Source organism: Pinus tabuliformis, chromosome Q, assembly GCF_031772625.1.
Source record: "Pinus tabuliformis cultivar Carrire ecotype Pingquan chromosome Q, CPIR1, whole genome shotgun sequence".
In the NCBI taxonomy this organism is placed as follows: Eukaryota; Viridiplantae; Streptophyta; class Pinopsida; order Pinales; family Pinaceae; genus Pinus; species Pinus tabuliformis.
In genome coordinates this window covers 1,363,215,322-1,363,238,570 of record NC_142296.1, presented here as the reverse complement: position 1 = coordinate 1,363,238,570, position 23,249 = coordinate 1,363,215,322, and the positions used below count along the sequence as shown (strand labels likewise).

At 38.6% G+C, this 23,249-nt stretch overlaps 1 protein-coding gene across 1 annotated transcript in view; it reads left to right on the top strand.

Annotated features, from left to right (window-relative positions):
* LOC149224986 (E3 ubiquitin protein ligase RIN2-like) overlaps positions 1 to 23,249 on the top strand; it is a 138,459-nt gene that overhangs the window by 93,505 nt on the left and 21,705 nt on the right. The window contains exon 11 of the mRNA XM_089386384.1: positions 2,633 to 2,872. Coding sequence (XP_089242510.1) covers positions 2,633 to 2,872 — 240 coding nt within the window. The remainder of the gene's footprint in view (positions 1 to 2,632; positions 2,873 to 23,249) is intronic.

The window sequence follows — 23,249 nt, the reverse complement described above, 5'->3', positions numbered from 1 at the left end:
ATATGCAAAAACAACTAAAGTGAATCTATAGAAAATGAAATCACTAGTAAGTTTGATGATCTTCCTTGATATTGTTGTTTCGATGATGAAAAGGAAGATCGTTATGGTCCTATGTTTGTTAAAAAGTGCTAGATTAGCCTTAAATGAAAATATATATGAAATTGTATGCATCTAATACAAATGATGATGCAATATGTAATTGGAAATATAGTTATATGACTTGTTAAGGCAAGCATATCCCTGTAACTTAATTGTTGAAGGTTCATGGTAAAGCAAAAACCACTCGGTGTAATGAATGGTTAATGGTAAGCCAAAAACAACTTGAGAATTTCAATGCTTGAGGGTAACCCACATAAACTTAGTATATGGTCAAAGGGTAAACCAAATAAAAAGTAGGATGTGGTTAAAGGGTAAACCAAAGAAAATGTAGGATGTGGTTAAAGGGTAAACCAAAGAAAAGGTTTGTGACTTGAGAATTGTTGATGAACCATGTATAAGAAAAAGTTCTCTTGACAACTGGTAGATACAGTGGCTAGCAACTATGTGTTTTAGTGGATGGTGACTCTTTTATACGGGTTTTGACAAACATGATGTCTATGTGTTTTTGGTACATGATCTAGTTAAAAGTGAACCCAAAAATGATATTGGAGATGAAGAACATAGAAGAAGAAGATGAAGATTGGATCGGTTGAAAAGATAGTTGAAGAGATAGAAGATGATTGAATATTGAAATCACAAGTGTTTGTTAAGGGGGAGTATGGAGGATTAACTCCTTGAGATGCATAATGCCCAAATTATATGAAGTAGACAACACTTAATGTTTACAAATGAATTGAAGATGAGGACGATGATATAAGTTAGGGATGAGGATTTCATAGAATCAATTAGAGATTCAGGAGGAAATTATTGGTGATAGTTATAGAGATGGATGTAATGATTGTGTCTAGGAGGTGTACTTTGTACAAGATGACCTTGAAGTGACTGTAAAAGCGTCAACTCTCAAGAAGGGTAAGGGAGTCATATCCCTTACTGAGTTTAGGTAGGAAGGCCTGTCTAACACTGAATCGAGGCCCCACAAAATGAACTCCCAAATATAGGTATGTTGTGGAGATCTTGATGTGTACACCCTTGAACTGAAAGTGGTAGGAAGAAAGCCTAATGTGATGCTTTGAAGTTCATAACCTTAAGTCTTATGTGGGTTAATTGTCAGTTTTCAAAGATCACAAACATGGAAAAGGCCATCCAGTTGTCTCTACAATCTCTTGAGACCAGCAGCTAGGGTAATCATATCATTAACTTGTAGATTAAAGAGATTGTGTGTATGTGTTTTGTGTGTGTGTGTGTGTAATGTCCTCTTTACTTGCTAAGTTATCAGGTTTGGCGAGTTTCAAGGCTCAAATTTGAAATTCACTAAGATTCACTCAATTAGTTTGCCGAAATTCAAGGGGAATTTCAAGCTGAATTTCAATTCAAATTTAAAAAATAAATAAATTCACTTGAAATCCGGTTTTGTGCACTGTGTTTGTTGAGGTTCAATTTTTTGAAAGATTAAAAAATCATAAATCTAAACCACCTGCGTCTGGTTCATTCCTTCTACCCACTGCCTTGCATTTCTCCTCTTCATTCATATCTCCACTCACAAACTCTGATCCCTCCTGGGTGTTCTCTCACAAGTTCCACATACTTGATGATGGGTGTTTTCCATGGTCTCATGGTGGAGATGAAAATAGGTGAAATCCTTCCAAGCATTTAAGGTGTTAAAGTCCATTTGTGAGGTCTGTCCTGTTGGTAAGCAACACAAAACAGTTTTGAGAAAACAGGGGGCTTGGAGAGCAAAGATCCCACTTGATTTGGACACACGGGGCCTTGCATTTGTTATCCATTCACAACATAAATCTACACATCCATGTGCCAAAATTTAACATGTTAATTACATCTACGAACAGGATCACATAACTATTGTCATCATAAACATATAAATAGGTCCAAACATCCACTTAATAAATGTCTTCATTACTGTGCCTGAGTACAGTATATATTAAGCAAACGAAACAGGATCATGTAACTATTGTCATCATAAACATATAAATAGGTACAGACTTCCACATAATAAATGTCTTCATTAATGTGTCTGAGTGCAGTAGATATTAAGCAAATGAATTACTAAGATAAGCCGCTTGTAGAAATATCTTTATATTCCATTGGAGGAATATACATTGTTCTGTCCACTTGGGATTAATCAGACAAGGCTTAAAGTCATTACAGCAAACTACTTGGTAAGACCTCAACATGTCACTCATGGGAATTGAACCTAGGTGGGGAGGATACCCATCATTCCTCCCAACCACCCAAGAGAAACCGAAAAATTTGGATTACTAATAATAAAGCAAGAAGTTTTTTAATGCAGAAGATGCCATGACTGAGGAAGAATTGGAAATGCAGCTTGGGTTTCCTGTACTTCACCTTGCATGGGTTTCATGTGGATTGATTTTGAAATGTTCACTCCTTTCTGGTTTGATATATTTGATTGAAAAGCTAGATTTTGTGTAGTACTTTGTTGTGATTGTCCTTCCCATTAATTTGATAAGGATGCAATAGAGGTTCTTCTGATAGATCTAAAAAATGTTTTCAGGTTGGACCAAGGCCTTGGAGAGACATACTCATGTCCAACCTGTAGAAGGCCACTGTTCACAGGTAGCTCCAGGACACCTGCAAATTCAACTGTTGGGCACCAGTTGGTGGAAGGTGAACAACTGGTCAGGCATATAAATGCAGGAGCTGATGCATTGTCTCAAAATCAGTCTGAAAATATCATATCAGCGGGCCCATTTACTGCTCAACGGTGGAATTCTGCTGGCATGGGCATGTTGAGGTTTGTGCTCTTTTATCTTTCAAATCGAACTCTTTTTAGCCTGGCTTGATTTGGGCAGCTTGTTATGTCTGAAAACAATATTTTTGACTATCAACATAGCTTATTCTAAATTCATTGCATATTGCTTCAGTGATCATTTCTATTATGTTTGCTTCTAGAAATGGCCTAATTGGCTGTGTTATGTAAAGTGATGGACACATAGTAGAGAAGGTTCTAATTGGTACTTCAATGGACTTTAATTGATTTCATGTGTTTTTCTCTGTGAGTTCTTGACCAGCATTCCTTAGTTTTCAAAGGTTAATAGTGTAGTAGTTGATGGAGAACTATGGTATTTTTAATAATGTCTCATTTACGCACAAATCAAAATGAACTTGGATCATCTTTTTATTAGGGTCTGTGTTAAAGTTGGCAACTAGGGCCAAACTCCATGTGGATCACCTTATTTATGGCTTCTGATATTTTTTTTAGATTCCTCTCATTGAGAGGTGTAGGATTGATCTAAAGATCATCCGATTCCGATAAGTATTTATGGAGATATGAATTTATTTTGATTATGGACAAATTGTCAAGGTCGGCCAGCAAACTTATGTAGGCTCAGAAGCCCAACAATCATTTCTATTCAACCTCAGCGTTTGCATATAAATACAAGGAGCATTCTCCTCATTTGGACAATTCAATTCACTCAACTTCTTTCTTTCTCCTACGCATAAAAGGAGCCTTTCTCTCTCTCACACGTGTGGCCGAAAGGAAGACGTCCTAGGGCAAGGAAGACGCAGAAAGGAGGACGCTAGGGCAGCAGGTCATTTCTTTGACCAATGTTGACCAAGCGTTGACCTTCTTGAAGTGCGGATTGGGTGTGGTTGCCTCTTCTAGGCAGGTCGCAATTTTTGGCATGAAAATCTAGGTGCTCTGACCTCTGGTTTGACCGGTGTTCACTGCCCTAGTTTAGGGCTGCAAGTTGACTTCAGAAATCTGCAAATTGATTGAACTTTTGGGGCTGTTCAAGGGCTGTTTTTTCAGGCTGTTCAAGGACAAGTTGACCGGAAATTGACCAAGTATTTTAGAGGTCAATTTCAGCTAGTTTGACCAAGTTTGACTTTGCTGATCTAGGGCTTGCTGCTGCTGATATAAAATTACCGAATTCAGATTTTGTACTATTTCTCTCTGCTGAACTATTGAAGATAAAGGGAGATTTGATCAAAGGGTTTCCCCGCATTGGGGTTTGTCCCTGGCTAGCCGCCACATCTTGTGTCTTTTGTCTTGGCTTGTTTTCTGTCGATCATTTAATGTTCTATCTGCATTTTACTTAATGTATATGTGATTGCTAATCTTTGGCTAATAAGAAGAAAATTAAGTAAACTGCTCTAAGCATAGAACATACCATAATTTAACATGGTATCAGAGCTGAGGTGAAGACAAAGCCCAAGCAAGAGCAAGAGCAAGAGCAATCACCGATGAGAAGGTTGGCAAGGCTATCTTAAAGAAATCATGGGGTCCTCAACACACTTCCCTGCTGAAGACAAACTCTGTGAGAACTTTGACTATCACAGATGGAAGATGTTTCTCGATCTAACATTAGAAGAGCAGGAAGTGTTGGACCATGTGAGAGGCGGGATTGTTGAGCCTCCATCAAATGCATCTGCTGCTGCTAGGAACAAATGGACCAAGGGAGAAGTCAAAGCAAGGAAGATCATATGGGACTCTATCGCCAAGCGCTTGGTGGCTTATGTTTCTGAGCTGAACACCTCCAAGGAAATCCACAATAGACTGGTGAGTTTATTTAAAGTTAATGATGCAAATCAAGTCTTGTTTCTTAGAAATAAGCTGAAGGAAATTAAGAAGGGAAAAGATGAGAGTATGCAAGCATATTTCTTAAGGATCACCGAGATCAAGAACGATCTCCTATCCATTGGGGAAGTAATTCTGGACAGGGAATTGACACTCACAACTCTTGGAGGTCTACCATCTGAATGGTATATGTTCAGGACTACTCTTCTTAATAATAACGTAATTCCTGGATTTGAGGAATTAATGGCCAGATGCATTCAAAAGAAACGAGGATGGAAGAGCAATAAATGCCCATACTCAAAGGTCATCCCTCTGCCTTTTCTTCTCATACTAAAAGAAGAAACAATTCCGGGGCTAAATTCAAAGGAAAGGCTGGACCAAAGGGTGGAAGAAAAGGACGATGTTACAATTGCAATAAAACGGGTCACTATGCAAGGGAGTGCCCTGATAAAAGGGACTCACACCGGGACGATGATCAAAATCCCTCTCAAGGCAATCAAAGGAATGGCAGGTCAAATGGCAGAGGTAAAAGAAGTGCCGAAAATCAAGGAAGAGGACAACCATTCAAGAAGGCAAGAAATTCCAAGTATGAATCTAACACTGTTAACAATAAGCAAGATGAATATTATCTACCAGCAGCTCTATCTACTACTGCTCCTTCGGACTCGCTGGGAAATTGGCTTATTGATAGTGGTGCCTCAAGGCACATCACTAGTCACAAAGAAGCTCTCTATAATCTGATAGAGAAGGAAACCAACCTGGAAATTGTTCTTGGAGATAATTCAAAATATCTCATGAAAGGCGTACGAAATGTCACTCTTCAATTGAATAAGGGTAATACCATCCACTTACAAGATGTATTATATGTACCTGATCTCAAAAAGAACCTGGTGTCCATTTCGACAATGGAAGACAAAGGCTACAAGGTGACCTTCAGCGATGGCAAGGTACGTGTATGGAAAAAGAACTTTAAAGATGCTTTTACTCTTGGATTTCGAGTTGATTCATTATATCAGGTCGGTGGAAGTCCGTTAGGTGTCATGTCTTGTGACAGATCTCTTTAGTCCGAACTATGGCATCGGAGGTTTGCTCACCTTCATTATAAAGCTCTACCCGATGTAAGAAAAATGGTGACCGGGATGCCCGAGTTCAGATTAGAGCAAGAAGGTGTATGTCCTGGATGTGCTGAAGGGAAGCTCAAAAGGGGACCATTCCCCTCGAGCCAAAGCAAGACCTCCGATATATTGCATTTGGTTCACTCAGACATATTCGGTATGATGCCTGTGAACTCCTTGGAAGGATATTTATATTACCTCACTTTTATAGATGATTATTCTCGCAAGACTTGGATATACTTCTTGAAAAAGAAGGTTGAAGTGTTGTCCTGGTTTCGACACTTCAAAGCCTTGATCAAGAATCAAACCGAAAAGAAGATCAAGATCTTAAGGACTGATAATGGGATTGAATATGAATCCAATGAGTTTCATGACTTTTGCAAAGAGGCTGGCATTAAGAGGGAGACTACTACACCATATACTCCTGAACAAAATGGTGTGGCGGAAAGGAAGAATTGTACAATTGTGGAAGCTGTTCGACTTTTGAAATTTCTATGGGCTGAAGCTGCAAATACCGTCGTATATGTACAAAACTGATGCCCTCATCAAGCATTGGTTTCCAAGACTCTCGAAGAAATGTTCATCAGTAAGAAACCTGACGTATCTCATTTTAGAATTTTTGGAAGCCCTGTATATTTTCATGTGCCTAAAGAAAAAAAAGGAATAAATTGGGTGCATCTGGAAAGAAAGGAATCTTCGTGGGCTATAGTGAAAATACTAAGGGCTATAGAATCTATGTAGCTGGTCAAAGGGAAGTCGAGACTAGTCATGATGTCACCTTTGACGAAGATATGGCTCTTAGCAAGGTAGACAATCTTCTTACTTTAAGGGGATCTAAAGAAGCTGACACCAGGGAACCGAAGGAAAAAGAAGATGAGACGATGCCCGATGTGGAAGAACCTTTGGATCCTATTGATCCTCCTCCGCAAGAGCCTTCCTCTTCTAGGAAGAGGCCTTCATGGCTTAGGGGGGCACTTGATGATGCTGAAGGACACATTGCACCCCGAGGAACCTTCCGTGAAAGTAAGAAGCCAAATAGGTATCAGGGATACTTGACCATCATGAGCACAATCATCCAAAATGAGCCTTCATCATTCACAGATGCCGTTAAGCATCAAGTATAGAAGGATGCTATGACCGAGGAATATGAGTCCATTATGAAAAATGATGTTTGGGATGTGGTCCCCAGACCCCAGGACAAAGCAGTTGTCACTTCAAAATGGCTTTACAAGATAAAGCATGTAGTTGATGGAAGTGCGGAAAAGTATAAGGCTCGTTTTGTCGCTCGTGGCTTCTCCCAGAAGGAAGGTATAGACTATGACGAGATATTTGCACCTGTTGCCTGATATACCACCATCCGCTCGATCATAGCCCTTGCTGCTTCGCAAGGATGGAACCTACATCAGATGGATGTCAACACTGCTTTCTTACATGGTCCGATCAAAGAAGAGGTATATGTGGAGCAACCTGAAGGATTTGAGATTTATGATCGAGAATCTCATGTGTGTAGGTTGAAGAAGGCCCTCTATGGGCTAAAGCAAGCACCCCGAGCATGGTATGAGAGGATCGATAGCTACTTGATGAAGTTGGGATTCACTAGGAGTGAAGCCGACCCTAACCTTTACTTTAAGCTTATAGATGACAAGCCTCTCATACTGGTGCTATATGTTGATGACCTCTTTCTAACAGGTGCAGACCCTCTCATTCATGAATGCAAGAGGGAGCTGGCTTTTGAGTTCGAGATGAAAGACCTAGGACTTATGCATTATTTCCTAGGACTGGAAGTCTGGCAGAAACCAGGGGAGATTTTCCTATCTCAAAGAAAATATGTGGTGAAGATATTGGAGAGATTCGGCATGGTGGACTGAAAGCCTGTAACTACCCCGATGGAGCATGACTTCAAGAAGTTAAGTGGTAGTGCTGCCGGACTTGTTTTACGAAATGCTACCGAGTATCGTCAACTCGTCGGAGCATTAATGTTCTTGGTGAACTCCCGTCCCGGTATATGCTTTGCAGTCAACACATTGAGTCAACACATGGTTGAGCCTCAGCACTCACATTGGATTGGTGCCAAGAATCTGTTGAGATATCTTCGTGGCACAATCACTCATGGGTTGAGATACACTGCTGGAGATGTGAGACTACTTGGGTATACTGATGTTGATTGGGCAGGCAGTGTGATGGACCGAAAAATCACTTTCGGGTGCTGTTTCTCTTTGGGATCTGCCTCGATATCCTGGATGAGCAGGAAGCAGAAGTCGGTGGCTTTGAGCACCGCCGAGGCAGAGTACATTGTTGCTAGCATGGCTTCCTGTGAGGTAGGCTGCTTGCGAAAGCTCTTCAGTGAGCTGTTTGGATTTACATTGGATACCACAGTGATTCTGTGTCACAACCAGAGTGGGACCTGTTTATCAGAAAATCCCGTATTTCATGATCGCTCCAAGCATATCGATATTAGGTACCACTATATTCAAGATATGGTGCAGTGAGGAGCAATAAGGCTCCAACATATCGATACAGATGAACAGGTCGCCGACATTTTGACAAGACCCCTAGGAAAGTTCAAATTCCCGACTTTTCGAGAACGACTAGGTGTCGTTCAGAGACCCTCTTATGAGGGTCGAGTATGATGTATTGAGCTCTGAGAGCTCCAGGGGGGTGCGAGGTACTTCTTGGAGCGGCATGTGACCACAGGGCGACTCACCATCCCCTGGTGGTGCACTATGTACAGGGTAAAGGTTCAACCTTCCCCTGTGACACCCCGTGGCGACTGTGGAACAGAATGATTAGTTCTCCTGTGGGCCAGGATGATTCGTTCTCCGTGGCGACTGTGGAGCAGGATGATTAGTTCTTTTGTAGGCCAGGATGATTAGTTCTTCGTGGCATCCATTGAACATGATGATTCGTTCTCTTGTGGACAGGATGATTAGTTCTCCTATCGAGGCATCCTACCCATGCAGTCTGGGACTCATGGGAAGTACCTCTCATCTGATCAATGAGTAGGGAAATGAGGATATGGACCATAGTAGTACTATCGATGGACTCATCACTGTATCTATCGTACTCCCTATGCTAGGATGACCTCCATTGATCTGGGATCAATGATACTGATTTGGGATCAGTGAGAGTGGTTTACACTTTGAGACTGACTTCGGGTCAGTGGAGGATGGTATGATACATCCTCGATCATTTCTTGTTCTTAATAGTTTGAGCAGAGCAGAGCAGAGTGGGGTCAAGCTGTACATGACAGTGCATTTGATGGACGGATAGCAACGACGGTCTGACGGATTGCAGATGAAGTTCTCCCTAGTTGAGAGGGAGTGTTAAAATTGGAAACTAGGGCCAAACTCCATGTGGATCACCTTATTTATGGCTTCTGATATTTTTCGTAGATTCCTTTCATCGAGAGGTGTAGGATTGATCTAAAGATCATTCGATTTCGATAAAAATTTATGGAGATATGAATTTATTTTGATTATGGACAAATTGTCAAGGTCGGCCAGCAAACTTATGTAGACTCAGAAGCCCAACAATCATGTCTATTCAACCTCAACGTTTGCATATAAATACAAGGAGCATTCTCCTCATTTGGACAATTCAATTCACTCAACTTCTCTCTCTCTCTCCTACGCATAAAAGGAGCCTTTCTCTCTCTCACACGTGTGGCTGAAAGGAAGACGTCTTAGGGCAAAGGAAGGCGCAAAAAGGAGGACGCTAGGGCAGAAGGTCATCTCTTTGACCAACATTGACCAAGTGTTGACCTTCCTGAAGTGCGGATTGGTTGTGGTTGCCTCTCCTAGGCAGGCTACAATTTTTGGCACGAAAATCGAGGTGATCTGACCTTTGATTTGACCGGTGTTGGCTTCCCTAGTTTAGGGTTGCAAGTTGACTTCAAAAATCTACAAATTGACTGAACTTTTGGGGCTGTTCAAGGGCTGTTTCTTTAGGCTATTTGAGGACAAGTTGACCAGAAATTGACCAAGTATTTTAGAGGTCACTTTTAGCTAGTTTGACCAAGTTTGACTTTGCTGATCTAGGGTTTGCTGCTGCTGATATAAAATTACAGAATGCAGATTTTGTACTATCTCTCTGTTGAACTATTGAAGACAAAAGAAGATTTGATCAAAGGGTTTCCCCGCATTGGGGTTTGTCCCTGGCTAGCCGCCACATCTTTTGTCTCTTGTGTTGGCATGTTTTCTGTTGATCATTTAATGTTCTATCTACACTTTACTTAATGTATATGTGATTGCTAATCTGTGGCTAATAGGAAGAAAAATAAGTAAACTGCTCTAAGCATAGAACATACCATAATTTAACAGTTTGACTCTACCCCCGGGCTTTTAGTTTTCATGGGATAGTCTAAATCTACCATTTATGGTACCTTACTGTCTGAATAGTCTATTGGAGCTTTCCAAGTCTAACTGTTACAAATTCAATTGCATATCTCCAATGCATATCTCTATGTTATGGTATCTAACTATTTATATATATAAAGCGACAGATAGTGATAATCCATATTTTAGGTGATTTTTTTCCACGCTTTTGTAAAATGTATAGTGATAACATCACCATGAATTGGTGTGTTAAATTTGGCAACTAGGGCCAAACTCCACCTTGGACAACTCATATGATGCAGGTGATATTTTATTGGATTCCTCTCTCCGAGAGGTGTAGGATTGATATAAAGATCATCTTATTCTGACATGTACAAATGGAATTATGAATTTATTTTGTTTATGGACAAAAAGTCAAGGTCGGCCAACAATCTAATGTAGGCGTAGAAGCCCAATAGTCATGTCTATTCATCCTCAACGTTTGCATATAAATAGAAGGTGCCTTGGCTCATTTGGACATCACTCATTTTCTCATACATCTCTCTCTCCTCATCTGATTGGGTATGATTTCTGGGCTCCTCTCTCTCTCCCCACACATGCGACGAAGACAGATTCTCTGTTTTAGTGTTGTTCGAATGGGAAGTTTGACTAGCAGCATTGACCTTGTTTGACTGCAATCTTGGTGGGATAATTTCTGTTTGGGTAGGCCACATATTTGGGCATAGAAATCAAGGCAATCCGCATTGTTTGAACAACTTGACCGCAGAAGGGTTTGACTACATCGTTGACCAAGTTTGATTGAGTTTTTTGGGACTGTTTTGGGCTGATTCGGATGACTGTTGGAGGCCGAGTTGACTGGGTTTGACCGAGCTGTTTTGGAGGTCAAATTCTGCCCTGTTGACCACGTTGACTTTATGGTTAGGGCTTTCTGTAGCTGCTGTTTGTTTGGACAGATTTCACTTTGATTGGGCAAGTGAATATTGCATATTGTACTCTCTCTCTCTCTCTGTTGAACTTTTGAAGAATAATAAGAAGAATTGATCAAAGGGTTTCCCCAGATTGGGTTTTATCCCTGGCTGGTGCCATATCTTGTCTCCTCTTGTCTTGGCTTGTCTTCTACTGTTTTATTTATGTTCTATCTGCATTTACTGTTGATGTGATTGCTAATCTGGAAATTGACATTGGGCTAAAAAGAAAATTGAAGTAAATTGCTCTTAAGCATAGAACATACCATTGCTATATAAAATTAACATGGTGTAAAATTTTTCAGTTGAAAAAAAGTAATTATTCTTTGCCATCTGAAACAGTTCTTGCCTTGTTTAAAGGGAAATGCATATTTTTTTATATTTGACATTTAATACATACAAACCAAAATTGGGTTTGGTGTTTTCTATTGCAATCTCACTTAAAGATCTCTATAGCTTAATACATTGGACATACAAGGCCCATGGTAGCTTTGAAACAAGGCTCTGCAAAGTTCAAACTAGTCCCACTCCCAGCAACACACAACAAATGAATTGCTGATATGATGATCATTTAGGGATTCCCCCAAGTTAACTTTGCATCCATGCATTCCTCCTTGATCCTTTGCCCATCATCCTTAACAATGCCTTGAGATCCCTGCCATCCTCTCCATCCTCCCTGTTCAACACCTTTCTCCTGCATTGCTCCTCACCCTCTCCTCCATGCTCCTCCCAACACTCCCATTCTTCCTCCCCAATCTCCTTGACCCTCTATCTAATTTCCCTAGCTCATATGACTTGCTTTAGAATTCTCAATCACACCCTTGTCAATCCCATACTCCCTTGTAACTTTTACTTTACCCTTTTGCTTGTCTCGCTGCTTTCCCTCGTATTAGTCTAGGGCCCGAACAACACTTCTTTGCCCTCCCAAACTTCCTTGGGGCTCCTCAACCTCCCTTCCCTCCCTCCTTCCTCCCCACCATCTCTTGAATAGTTCGAATAGTTCACTATGAACCTTCTCTTTAGAGGCACTATTATACAATGCCTATGTCTCGATGGCTTATTATTCTCTATGCCAATGAAGATTTACGAGCAAGGCTTGGTGGACAAAAAGCAATTGATTAAGTACAACTCCGTACGTATGGTCGACATGTCATCCTCTTCCCTAGCAAATTTCTCCATCTGGGCATCACACACTAAAAATTATCTTGGAAATATTGTAGAGTCAAGTTTAAAAACATTAGACCATAATGGGAGGTCACTAATTTAATAAACATGGTGGTGGAAGTGGAATTCGACAACCTCAATATGAAGCAAAACTAGTTGAAATGAAATATTAGGAAATTTTACATCTCCAAATCTTGCTCAAGAACTCCAAACTGCATATGAAATTTTAGACCTTAAAACATGCAAGAGGAGATTATGTCTGAATAGGTATTACTTAAACAAAGAAACCAAAGCTGAGCAATAATCTCTTAACTCTTGGGTATAGGTTGTTAGAATAAACAAATCCCTCTCACTAGTTGAAGTTGATGAGGTGGTATAGGCCAAAATCTTATAGGAACACCTTAGGTGGCGTCGAGAGCTCAACTTTAGGGTGCATGATTCACCCCATTTACTTCTTAGGACCCTATGTAATTGAGCAACTTTTTGGTAGCAATTTTCCTCCGTTCTTAGAGCCCTCTAGGTTAGGAGACTACTATCCTCTCTCTCTGTAGATCTTTCTAGATGTTAGAGTCTATGAATTTCAGTTGATTTAGCTTGAGCATTCCTAGGAAGAAGTTATGGCCATTTGGAAAAAGAGCAAGTGGGTGGTGTTCGGAATCTCATATCAATTTTTCAAGACTTCTCCCGTCTTGGGTTGTTTCTTCCTTGGCCATCCAAATGATAAGCTCGTTAGGTGGGGGCTCATTGTGGGGACATTAGCATTGAAGGTGCTTGGGTTGGCACTAATTTTCCTATGTTCATAGAGCCATCTGGGCTAAGAGACTGCCATCTTTTTGGATATTGACCTCATGAGATTTCAATTTTCAATTGATTGAGCTTAAGCATTCCCAAGAATAAGTTATGGCTGTTGGGAAAGAGGGCATGTGTGTAGTCATTCGATTCCTCCTTACCAATGTTGAAAATGTACGAAGGAGGTGTTTCCTAGGCTTTTCTCCTTTTGGCCTAGGGAGACACATAAATCACCTTTTGTCTAAGTGATATTATGAGTTTATTAATATCAAGGGGACTAATGTACTTTTTATGTGGAGATGTACCAGGTATTTTATTATTAAAGTTGCATGTGATTTAAAAGTTACTTTATGTGAAAAAGTACCAAGTACACTTTATTTTATTAAAGTGACTTTTATAATGTAAAGTGACTTTATAAGGAAACAGTGACCATGGTACTAAAACATTAGAAGTACTACAAAGTCTTAATAAAGAAGGGGACCACATGTATGCAGGGTCGAGTGGGGGATTGATCCTAGCCATTGAACTAATGGCTTGAGATTAAATCTCAACCATTAGATTTTAGGGATATGATTCCTATCTTATGGAGAAGACAAAAGGGAGGCGAAAAGGAAAATGAGGCTCATTATTCTCATAAGTACGTTGAGAAGAGAGAACAACTTGACTAAGGAGGAGAAGCTTTGGAAATATGCTACAACCGAAGAAGAGAAGCTACAACAATCGATTTTCTTGAAGGCCGAGTCAAAGCAGAGATGGGGAGCTGAAATTTAAGTAGTTCCATTGATTGCACACAGATCGAAATTGTTCCAGTGATTATCTCAATAGCCAACTCAAATTACTGAGTTTGTCAACAAGATTCTCACCATACACAGAGAGATTCTCGAGTCTGCGTAAAGAGGGAACCCATGAGAACCATACAAGTTGTCAGAGTGTGTTCCAAATGCTAATTTAGGACTCGATGTACGAGATTTTTGGGGAGTTATCTGTGGATTTCATGAGCTGTTCTCTTAGCTGTTCAGTTCGTGTATCAAAGTAGAAAATGGGTCTGTTCAGGAGTGAGTATTAAATGCAGATACCATCTTGTGATACAGGGAAAAATAAGGCTGATTTTTATGGCATTTTGGGACAGTTGAAGAGACTCGAATCACTGAGTATAAGGAGTAGTTAGACACCTATCAATTCGCGTAGGAGAGCTGACAAAGCATAAAAGGCATCAGCTAAAATCACAGTGAATAGAAGATCTCGATAGAACTCCTTGATCGGATGAGATAAGTTAATCTTCTTATATATTTCTGTTGTAAAAATTTCTCTGAAGAAGCAAATAAATCTCCTCCTTAGAAGACTGGTTTTCCCCAAGAGGCTATGGGGTTTTTCCAGGGTTAATTTGTGTTGAGAAATCAATGGCATCTAGCTGCTAGATTAGGGTGATTTATCTTTACTTTAATCACTGCTTCTGATGTTCTTTACTTCAATTTGATTTACTTGATGATTATAGTGTTCTTATCATCAAACAACTACCAAACTATAAAGATCAGTAGGACAGGAGGACACAAGATATAGGCTTTTACAAGGGCCAAAACCTCTCCCTAGAGAGGAAATCTCGCAAGAATTCTTCTCTTCTTATAGAATCTTCAAATGACGAATTCCAAGACCTTAGACCCAAGACAAAGACCCCTCCAAGACCAAGTCAACTTCTCCTTGAGGAGCTTATCCTTCACAAAGTCAACCTAAGGACGAAATTAAATTCAATCTCTTGATTTTGTCTTTCTGCAATAGAATTTTTGGCTTCAACTTCAGGTCTGTAATTTTTGGCCCTTCCTACAGTTCTAATTTTCGCATGTGTGAATGATTTTAGGGCAGAGTTTGAGTCCTTTTCTCCTTCGCTTGGTTCACTCCTTTCTTCATAGATACTCGACTTCTTAACTTGATGTTCCAACAGCTATATCTCGACTCCTTAGGTGAACTTCTTCACTATAATTTTGTGACTTCAGAAACGCTCGCTGCAGTCTAGACGTGTGATAGGATAGACACAAAAATTCAAATTGATAACTTCGGTTCTTCTTCCTTTAGTTCTTTCCTTCGCTCATCCTTCTTTTATCTCCTCCTTTTCTTTGTGAACGAACTTGCTTGGATGTCACCTTCAAATGAGGTTGATTGCACACTTATATATACCTTTCATGAAGCTCGAACAACCCTACTGAGGCCGACTTCATCCTTTGTAGCACGACTTGTCTTCTTGCAGGCGACTTGGTCTTGGAGGGTGACTTTGATACTTTTGACTCACAATAAATTCTTCTTACATGTTACAAAATGCCCAATAGGGTCTATTACATATTACAATGACTCTTTTGACTTCTTTGACTCTTTTTTACATCCTAGAAGCACACAATGGGTGCTTGACCTAAAACGAATTGACCTTGAGCATGAAACCCATGCTATAATAATAAATAATTATTATTCTTTCTCTTTACATAAAAAATCAATAGTACATAAGACATTATGAAGATTGAACCTAGTTACATATTTCAACACCCCCTCTTAACTATGGAGGTATTCATAATACATACATAGTACATGGACATTCTCATATTGAAGGATTCTCATAAGAAGAGTCAGATTGGTAAGCCATATCATAAGCTATCTTCTCAACTTCTATCAGTGCATCTCATCATATCAACCAACATTGTCATATGGCAAGGCCTTGACTAACAACTCTATCTCTCCACTAGATTAGAGCACAATGTTGGGGAGAGAATGACTTATAGGCACCTTCATCATTGTCTCTCAAGTCACATACCCCATTTGGATGTTTACAAGGTATGCCCTTTTAGGGCCATTCCCATCATGGAATTTCACATCCTCATGGAATCTCCTCTTCGACTACTCTTGCCTATTGGATGCCCTACATCATCCTCAAAGAGTATCGATGTCAGTCTCAGATGCTTACCCAATCCTCCATTCTTTCTTTATAATGTGAAGACAAGAATGATGTGTCTATCGCTCCCTCTCAACTAGGGAGGACCTATTCATTCTTATAAAACGAATATACCCAAGCTCCCTCTTAACTAGGGACTTGTTTCCAATAACAACTATCTGCTCTTCGGTGGAGATCATGGTACTATCAGCTGCTTGTAGGGCTCCTCCTTTTTGCATCATCATGTCATCAATGAACTTCAACTTCTTCATCATGGAGCCATCTTCTTCATAACTTCTTCATAGCGCTTTGACAATCTTCTACACCACTTCTCTTCAGTGAAACAGTGTTTTAACCAATAGTCATGTCATCCTTATTTTCATTGGAAAGTGACCACCTTTGTCATCATCTGGCTATCCTTCATACTACTATCTCTTCCAAGTGATGTTCCTTTTAGAGTCATCCATCCAATCTTATGTGTACTAGTTGTAGGTGAATTCCTACAACCCTCTTTCGGTAGCCCTGTTCCAATCCAACCATATCCTGTCAAAAATAAAAAAGGAACATCAAAAAGTAGAATTACCTCTTCATGATGGCTTTTCATCATGACATTTGCTTTAGCAACATCAACATCCTGTATACTATTCGAATCCATCTCTAAGACATTTACTATCAAGGTTCTCCTTCTTCATCATACTTATCAGGGTCTTCATAACTTCTTCATGGAGATGTAATAACTAATCCTTATTATTATCAGATGTTGAATATTCATCTAATCTCAAGTGACTATAGATACATCTTTACGAACTCTTCTTTTAGCTTCTTCATATTATTGCTTCCTCAAGATCTCAATACATAGTTCCTTTGTCATAAGAACAGTGGTTGACAACCACATCATATTCTCCATGAGGTCATGTAATGTTGATTTCAAGATGTCATCATATAGAAGAGTTCAAGGCATATTGTATTTATGCCTTCATGTATCCTGCATAAGGAAGAGTCCCTTCTTCTTCAATCATGCTCCTTCTAATCATTGTATCTGCAATTAAGTGTTGACATAGCTTTATCCATCTATCAAAGTTAACAAATATATGCATACCTCTTCCTTCATGTGATTAGCTAGGCTTCTTTCAGCAGCGTCCCTTTCCTTGCTTGAAGATGAAAATGTTTCAACTAACTTGTCATGCTGCACTTTTTAGTCACCATACCTTCATCCTTCTAAATTGTGGATTCCACACTAGGTGGAATATAGACTATCCATGTGACACTTGCTTCTTCTAAGTAGAGGTGAACCTTTTAAAAAATATTCCAATGAAGGATCTTGATGATCCTTATTCTCTCAAATGCTTCTTTCTAATGATGATGAAGTGTGACAAACTCTTATCTTTCTATTCTTGCTAGATGACTTGCTTCAATCATACGAACTGTTACTTCGACTATCCTTTCATGCTCATAATATGATGTTATTTCAATTTAGCTATAATGCATCTTTTCATGTAATGCATCCTACCATGACATGCTTTCTTCTATAAATGGAAAATGAACTAAATGTGTGAGAGACCTTCAATAGTAGAAATCTTTCACTTCTTCCTTCTTTGAATTCTTTTCCGGTTCTTCTGCTTCTCTAGTCACATGGGCTTCACTTCTTTCCTTTGTTTTCTTGTCGCGCTTCTTAAGTTTAGGGCAATTCCGCTTGAAGTGCCCATATTAATTACATTCATAACACTGAATCTTAGACATGTCAATTTTCTTTTGAAATTTCTTTCGAGGCTCAAACTTTCCAAATTTCCCTTTCTTCCTTGTCATAGTTGCATATGCTTGTGTTTGCTCATTTGATCCAACATCATTCTTTGCCTTTAATCTGGTTTCTTCAATCTTACATAATGACCACAGATCACTAAATGGAGTGGCTTCCTTCTTTCCATAGATGCTTGATACAAAGTTGCCCCATTCATCTGGTAATGCATTGAGTACAAGAGTGGTCATCTCTGGATCTGACATTGTTTCTCCTAGCTCTTGTAGTTGATCTCTTATTTGAGATACCTTCATGAGATATGAGGCTACCCCTTCTTCCTTTGATACTTTCATCTTGTATAGTTTGGTTCTTAAAGATATTATTTCTCCTGCGGTACTTATAGAGAACAACTCCAACAATTGGTCATAAATATCTTTCGATGTCTTCAACTTTGCTACATAGGGGATGTGAGAATCTTTGATCGACTCAATGAGGATCCTTTGCGCCCTTATTTCTCCTTTCATATTCTTTGATAGTGCTTGAGATTGCTCTTGAGGTGGTTTGGAGATTGAGCCTTTTACATATTCAATAACTTCATTCTACATGATAATTAAATATATTCTCTTCTTCCATGCAAGGTAGTTCGAGGTCCAAACAAGTTTATTGTTCTCCTTGTAGAAAGAAGTCATTTGGTTTGTAGATTGAGACATAAATATAAAATACGTACTTGTCAAATGAAGATGCTTCTTTGATGATGATGTCTTCCACTACATGTCTTTCTTGATGATGATCCTCTTTCAAGAATGACAATGTTGCTTCTTCAATATAAGGAGAGATGTTCCTCTTCCTTTAAAGATGTTTGAGATGTGATCCTTTCTTCAATGTGAGGGACATCACTTTGATTTTGATGATAAAGTTCTCTTCTTGCTTCCTTTGGTTGATGATTGTAGAATGTGGAGGCTTCCAAGAATACTTGAAGTATGTAGAGTTCTATTGATATGGAGGTAGGGTGCTTGAGGTCTTCTTCTGAGAGTTTTCTTCCTTCAAGTTGATAGGGTCTTTAGATTTCCTTGATGCTCTTAGTTTTCCTTGATGATTCGATTCTCTTGATGCTCTTCTTATGCTCGACCCTTATGTATCCTTCTTCAATTGAATGATCTTCAAGTTGCCTCTTCTTGTCACCTTGGCTCTGATCCCATGTTGAGAAATCAATGGCAACTAGATTATGGTGATTTCTCTTTACTTTGATAACTTCTTGTGAAGTTCTTTACTTCAATTTGATGTACTTGTAGTTAGCTTCTTCTTTACTTGATTATTATAGTGTTCTTATCATCAAACAACTACCAAACTATGAAGATCAATAGAACAAGAGGACACAAGATATAGGATGCTAGCTAGGGCCAAAACCTCTCCCTTGAGAGGAAAACCCCCAGGAATTCTTCTCTTCTTATAGAATCGTCAAATGACGGATTCCAAGAACTTAGACCTAAGACAAAGACACCTCCAAGACCAAGTCAACTTCTCCTTATCCTTCACAAATTCAACCTAATTCAAATTAACTTCAATTGCTTAATTTCGTACTTCTGCAACATAATTTTTGGCTTCAACTTTAGCTCTGTAATTTTCCGCCCTTCCTGTAGTTTTGATTTTCGCATGTGTGAATGATTTTAGGGCAGAGTTTGAGTCCTTTTCTTCTTCACTTGGTTTGCTCCTTTCTTCCTAGATACTTGACTTTTTAACTTGATTTTCCAGCAGCTATATCTCAGTTCCTTAGGTGAACTTCTTCACTATAATTTTGTGACTTCATAAACCCTTTGGACCTTTTGTATGTTGGCTAATTGTGCGATTTGTTGCTCATGAATGGTCTTCCTTGCTACCTTAACTCAGTGGGTTTCGACTAGTCTGGTGTGGTCAATTATGACCTGTCCAATTAGAGTTTCTTTCCTACACTTGACACTTTTCCCCTTCCCCTTGGTGTCCATGCTTGTCTATTTTTCTCCATCTTTGTATCCTCCTTATCATCTTCCTTAATAGGGAGTATTTGATTCCCATACCAAACTCCTACATTGGTTGAGTCCTCTCCTCACCCGTTTTGTGTCCCTAAGACAGCCTTAAACACATGAACTTTGGGAATTTTCTCCCAACTCTTACCCCTATCCCACTTGATTGTTCCTTTCTCTACAACCCCCTCTCTTTTCCCCACCTTCGAAGTTCTTATTGTTTCCTCCTCTATCGTAAAAAAGTGAGACATCCTTTCTTCAAGGAGACACGTGCTTTGTGAGATCCTTTGCCATTCTCTTAAAGCCTTATGGGGCACCCTTTCCCTAGACATAAATTCCCCCCTAACAGTCACAAATCCATGTTCTCTCATCTTCCCTTTATGTTGTTCATGCATAGACCCCTCCCGTATCATCCTTTCTCCTATGGCAACATTAGGGGAGTGGCTAGGGTTATGAGCACTAGTAGGGTAGTGATGAGGAAGGTTTATGATGATGCTAAAATTGATAGTTAGTCATTAGTGATTTTTGTTAACATGCTTTTGTGAGTAGAAGTTTGGAATGGAACCCAATGCTTAACACATCTAATGTCTTATTATGTACAACTACACTTAATGACAATATAGGGGATTATTGCTTTAACTCAACAAATGATCATTTTCAAAGGTAATACCTTTGATTAGAACATTTATTACAACCCAATCCATTCATCAACAGAGGGTAGAATGGAAAAATCTTGAAATACATTCATCAAGAATGATGTATTCAAAATAAATGAAAGCACACATAATTGCACCACTATCATAGTTCTTTCCAATAGTTTTTTTTTGAAATTTGTCAGTGAGTTTCACATTTGTCTTTTGGGATTCTTAACAATATTTGTGTTAGCATGCGAATGTGTGAAGATCACTTCGATGCCAATTGTTACAAATCAAATTCCCCATTCATTGAATGTGTGTTTTGTATATCTCCTATATTGTTATATATTTTTTGACACGAGTAGGGCTTGTATATCTTATAAAGGGGATTATCATATGTCACCCTTATATAAGATATATTTATACTATCACATCCATGATTACCTACCCTTTCATACTTAGGATTTGGGTACATACAATAACAATGCCTTATCCATGTTTGCAAGTTAACTACTTGTATATCCCATTTGGCGAAATAGTTTGAACCAATGCCGCTAAAATGATACTCAAAATAGGGGAAAACCACCCATGGTTAGCCAATGGCACATGACAAGACGCATCAGAAGAAGATTGGATATCCTTTTGCAAGGTGTCAAGTACTTCTTCTGTCTCATTTAATTGTGTACAGTTGTAACACTGATGCTCAACACTTCTAATGTCTTGTTGTGTGCAACTACACTTAATTGCAACAAGGGTGTTAAGCCCTATATAAGCATCATGTTAACCCAAAAATCCCTTATTAAGCCCTATATATTGAGTGATTACATTTCTATTGTTATAGTGTTATGTATGATAGAACCCATCATGGTCACATTTTATTATAATTGTATCCTTTGTCACCTATATATATATATATATATATATAGACACACACACACTAAGGAGACCTAGTCTTAGGATTATCAAATATTGTCTTTGTTAACCCAATATAAGCATCATGCTAACTACACTTAATTGCAACAAGGGTGTTAAGCCCTATATAACCATCATGTTAACCCAAAAATCCCTTATTAAGCCCTATATATTGAGTGATTACATTTCTATTGTTATAGTGTTATGTATGATAGAACTCATCATGGTCACATTTTATTATAATTGTATCCTTTGTCACCTATATATATATATATATATAGACACACACACACTAAGGAGACCTAGTCTTAGGATTATCAAATATTGTCTTTGTTCATTGTATTTATTGTATAAAGAGGTTTGCCCTTTGAAGTGGACTGTAAGTATTGGTTTCTTATCCTTGTTAAGGCATAAAGATCATAACATTTGGTATTAGAGCTCTTGATCCTAGGGTTTTGTTGCTTGAAACGAGTCCTTGTGGCATTTTCTCTAACGTTTTTTGGACGGTTTCCAATGGTGAAACCTAGAGAAGATTAAAAAGACACCCCCAACAATCTTTTCCAAGTTACAGTTCTTGGTTCACTATATTTTCAGAGATATGCTCCAAGGAAGTTAGGGTTTTTGTACGCTCTAGAATTAAGTTTTAAACAAGTCAGTTTAGCATTTGTTCTATAACTTTTTTTCTATAAGGCTTCATAAAGTGAAACTTGGACCATATTAAGAAGACATCGTGGGGAATATCTAGTTCCATTTTCAGAATTTGGTAGCTATACTTTGGGAGATATAGCCTATGGAAGTTAGGATTTGTGAAATGTCATGCAATAAATTTTAAACAGGTCATCCTGGTATTTTGCTATATCTTCTTGTCTGGAAATTTTCAGACTGTGAAATCTTCAAGAAATTTAGAATACATTTAGAAGTACATAAGGTTCAGGTTCTAGAATTATATTTCAAGAATTGGACACGTGGCACGCTATACAAGTTTGCTCGTGGGAAGAGATCAAAAGAATCAACAAGTTTTAGGAAAGTTACTAGAACTTTCAGTTGGCACATCAAATTTAGTTCACACTTGTGGAATTGCAGAAACTACATATTGGAGTATTACAAAACAAATTTTTTGATCCAGAAGGCCTCAAATCTTAGAGATACAACCATTATGATATTCTCCAAATTAAGGTACGTAACTTACTAGTGACCTAACTATTCATTATAAGGTACCATTTTTTTGGTTGTAATAAAGAGGAATGCTATTATTATTTTCCAACATGCCTCCAAAAGAAAGCTACTACACCAATTAAATCTATTGAAGGCCCATCTTTGACTCATGAAGAATTTAGGTTATCATTATTAGAGAAGAAAGTTAATGAAATGGATGGTAGTATGTTGAGAAATGTGGATTTCTCAGGTTCTCAAGAAAGTGTTAATAGAAAAATGGAAAAGGAGATGAATGAAAATAATGAAGGAATAGAAAAGGAGATAAATGAAAATAAGGAAGGAATAGAAAAGAAGATAGAAGGAATAGAAATGAAGATGATGAAAATAAGGAAGGAATAGAAATGAAGATGAATGAAAATAAGGAAGAAATACAAAAATCTATGATTGCCATGGTGAATCTTCTCTTTGAGAGCCTTTCTAAAAAAGATGCGGAGATACAAGGAAACCATGAACATAAGGAGAAGTATGTCATTGAGAATCAATCTTATATGGGGAGTATGCTTTGACAATTGGAGAGCACAAATTCTAAATCACAAAACTATATTCATGAATTTTTAGTCCAAGATCCACATCATCAGGGATTCAAATTAGTGCCCAAGGAACGACTACATTCCAAAGATTGATATGAGGAAATTTGATATTTTAGATGGAGAAATACTTTGATCTACACCAACATGTATGGTGTCGATGACTTTGTGAATGAAAAAAGATTCTGCTATATCTTGTTCCATTTTTACAGAGGAATTGATAGCAAATTATGGTGATATTAAGAGCAACACATTCTTTAGTCAATTAGTAAACCTTTGACAAA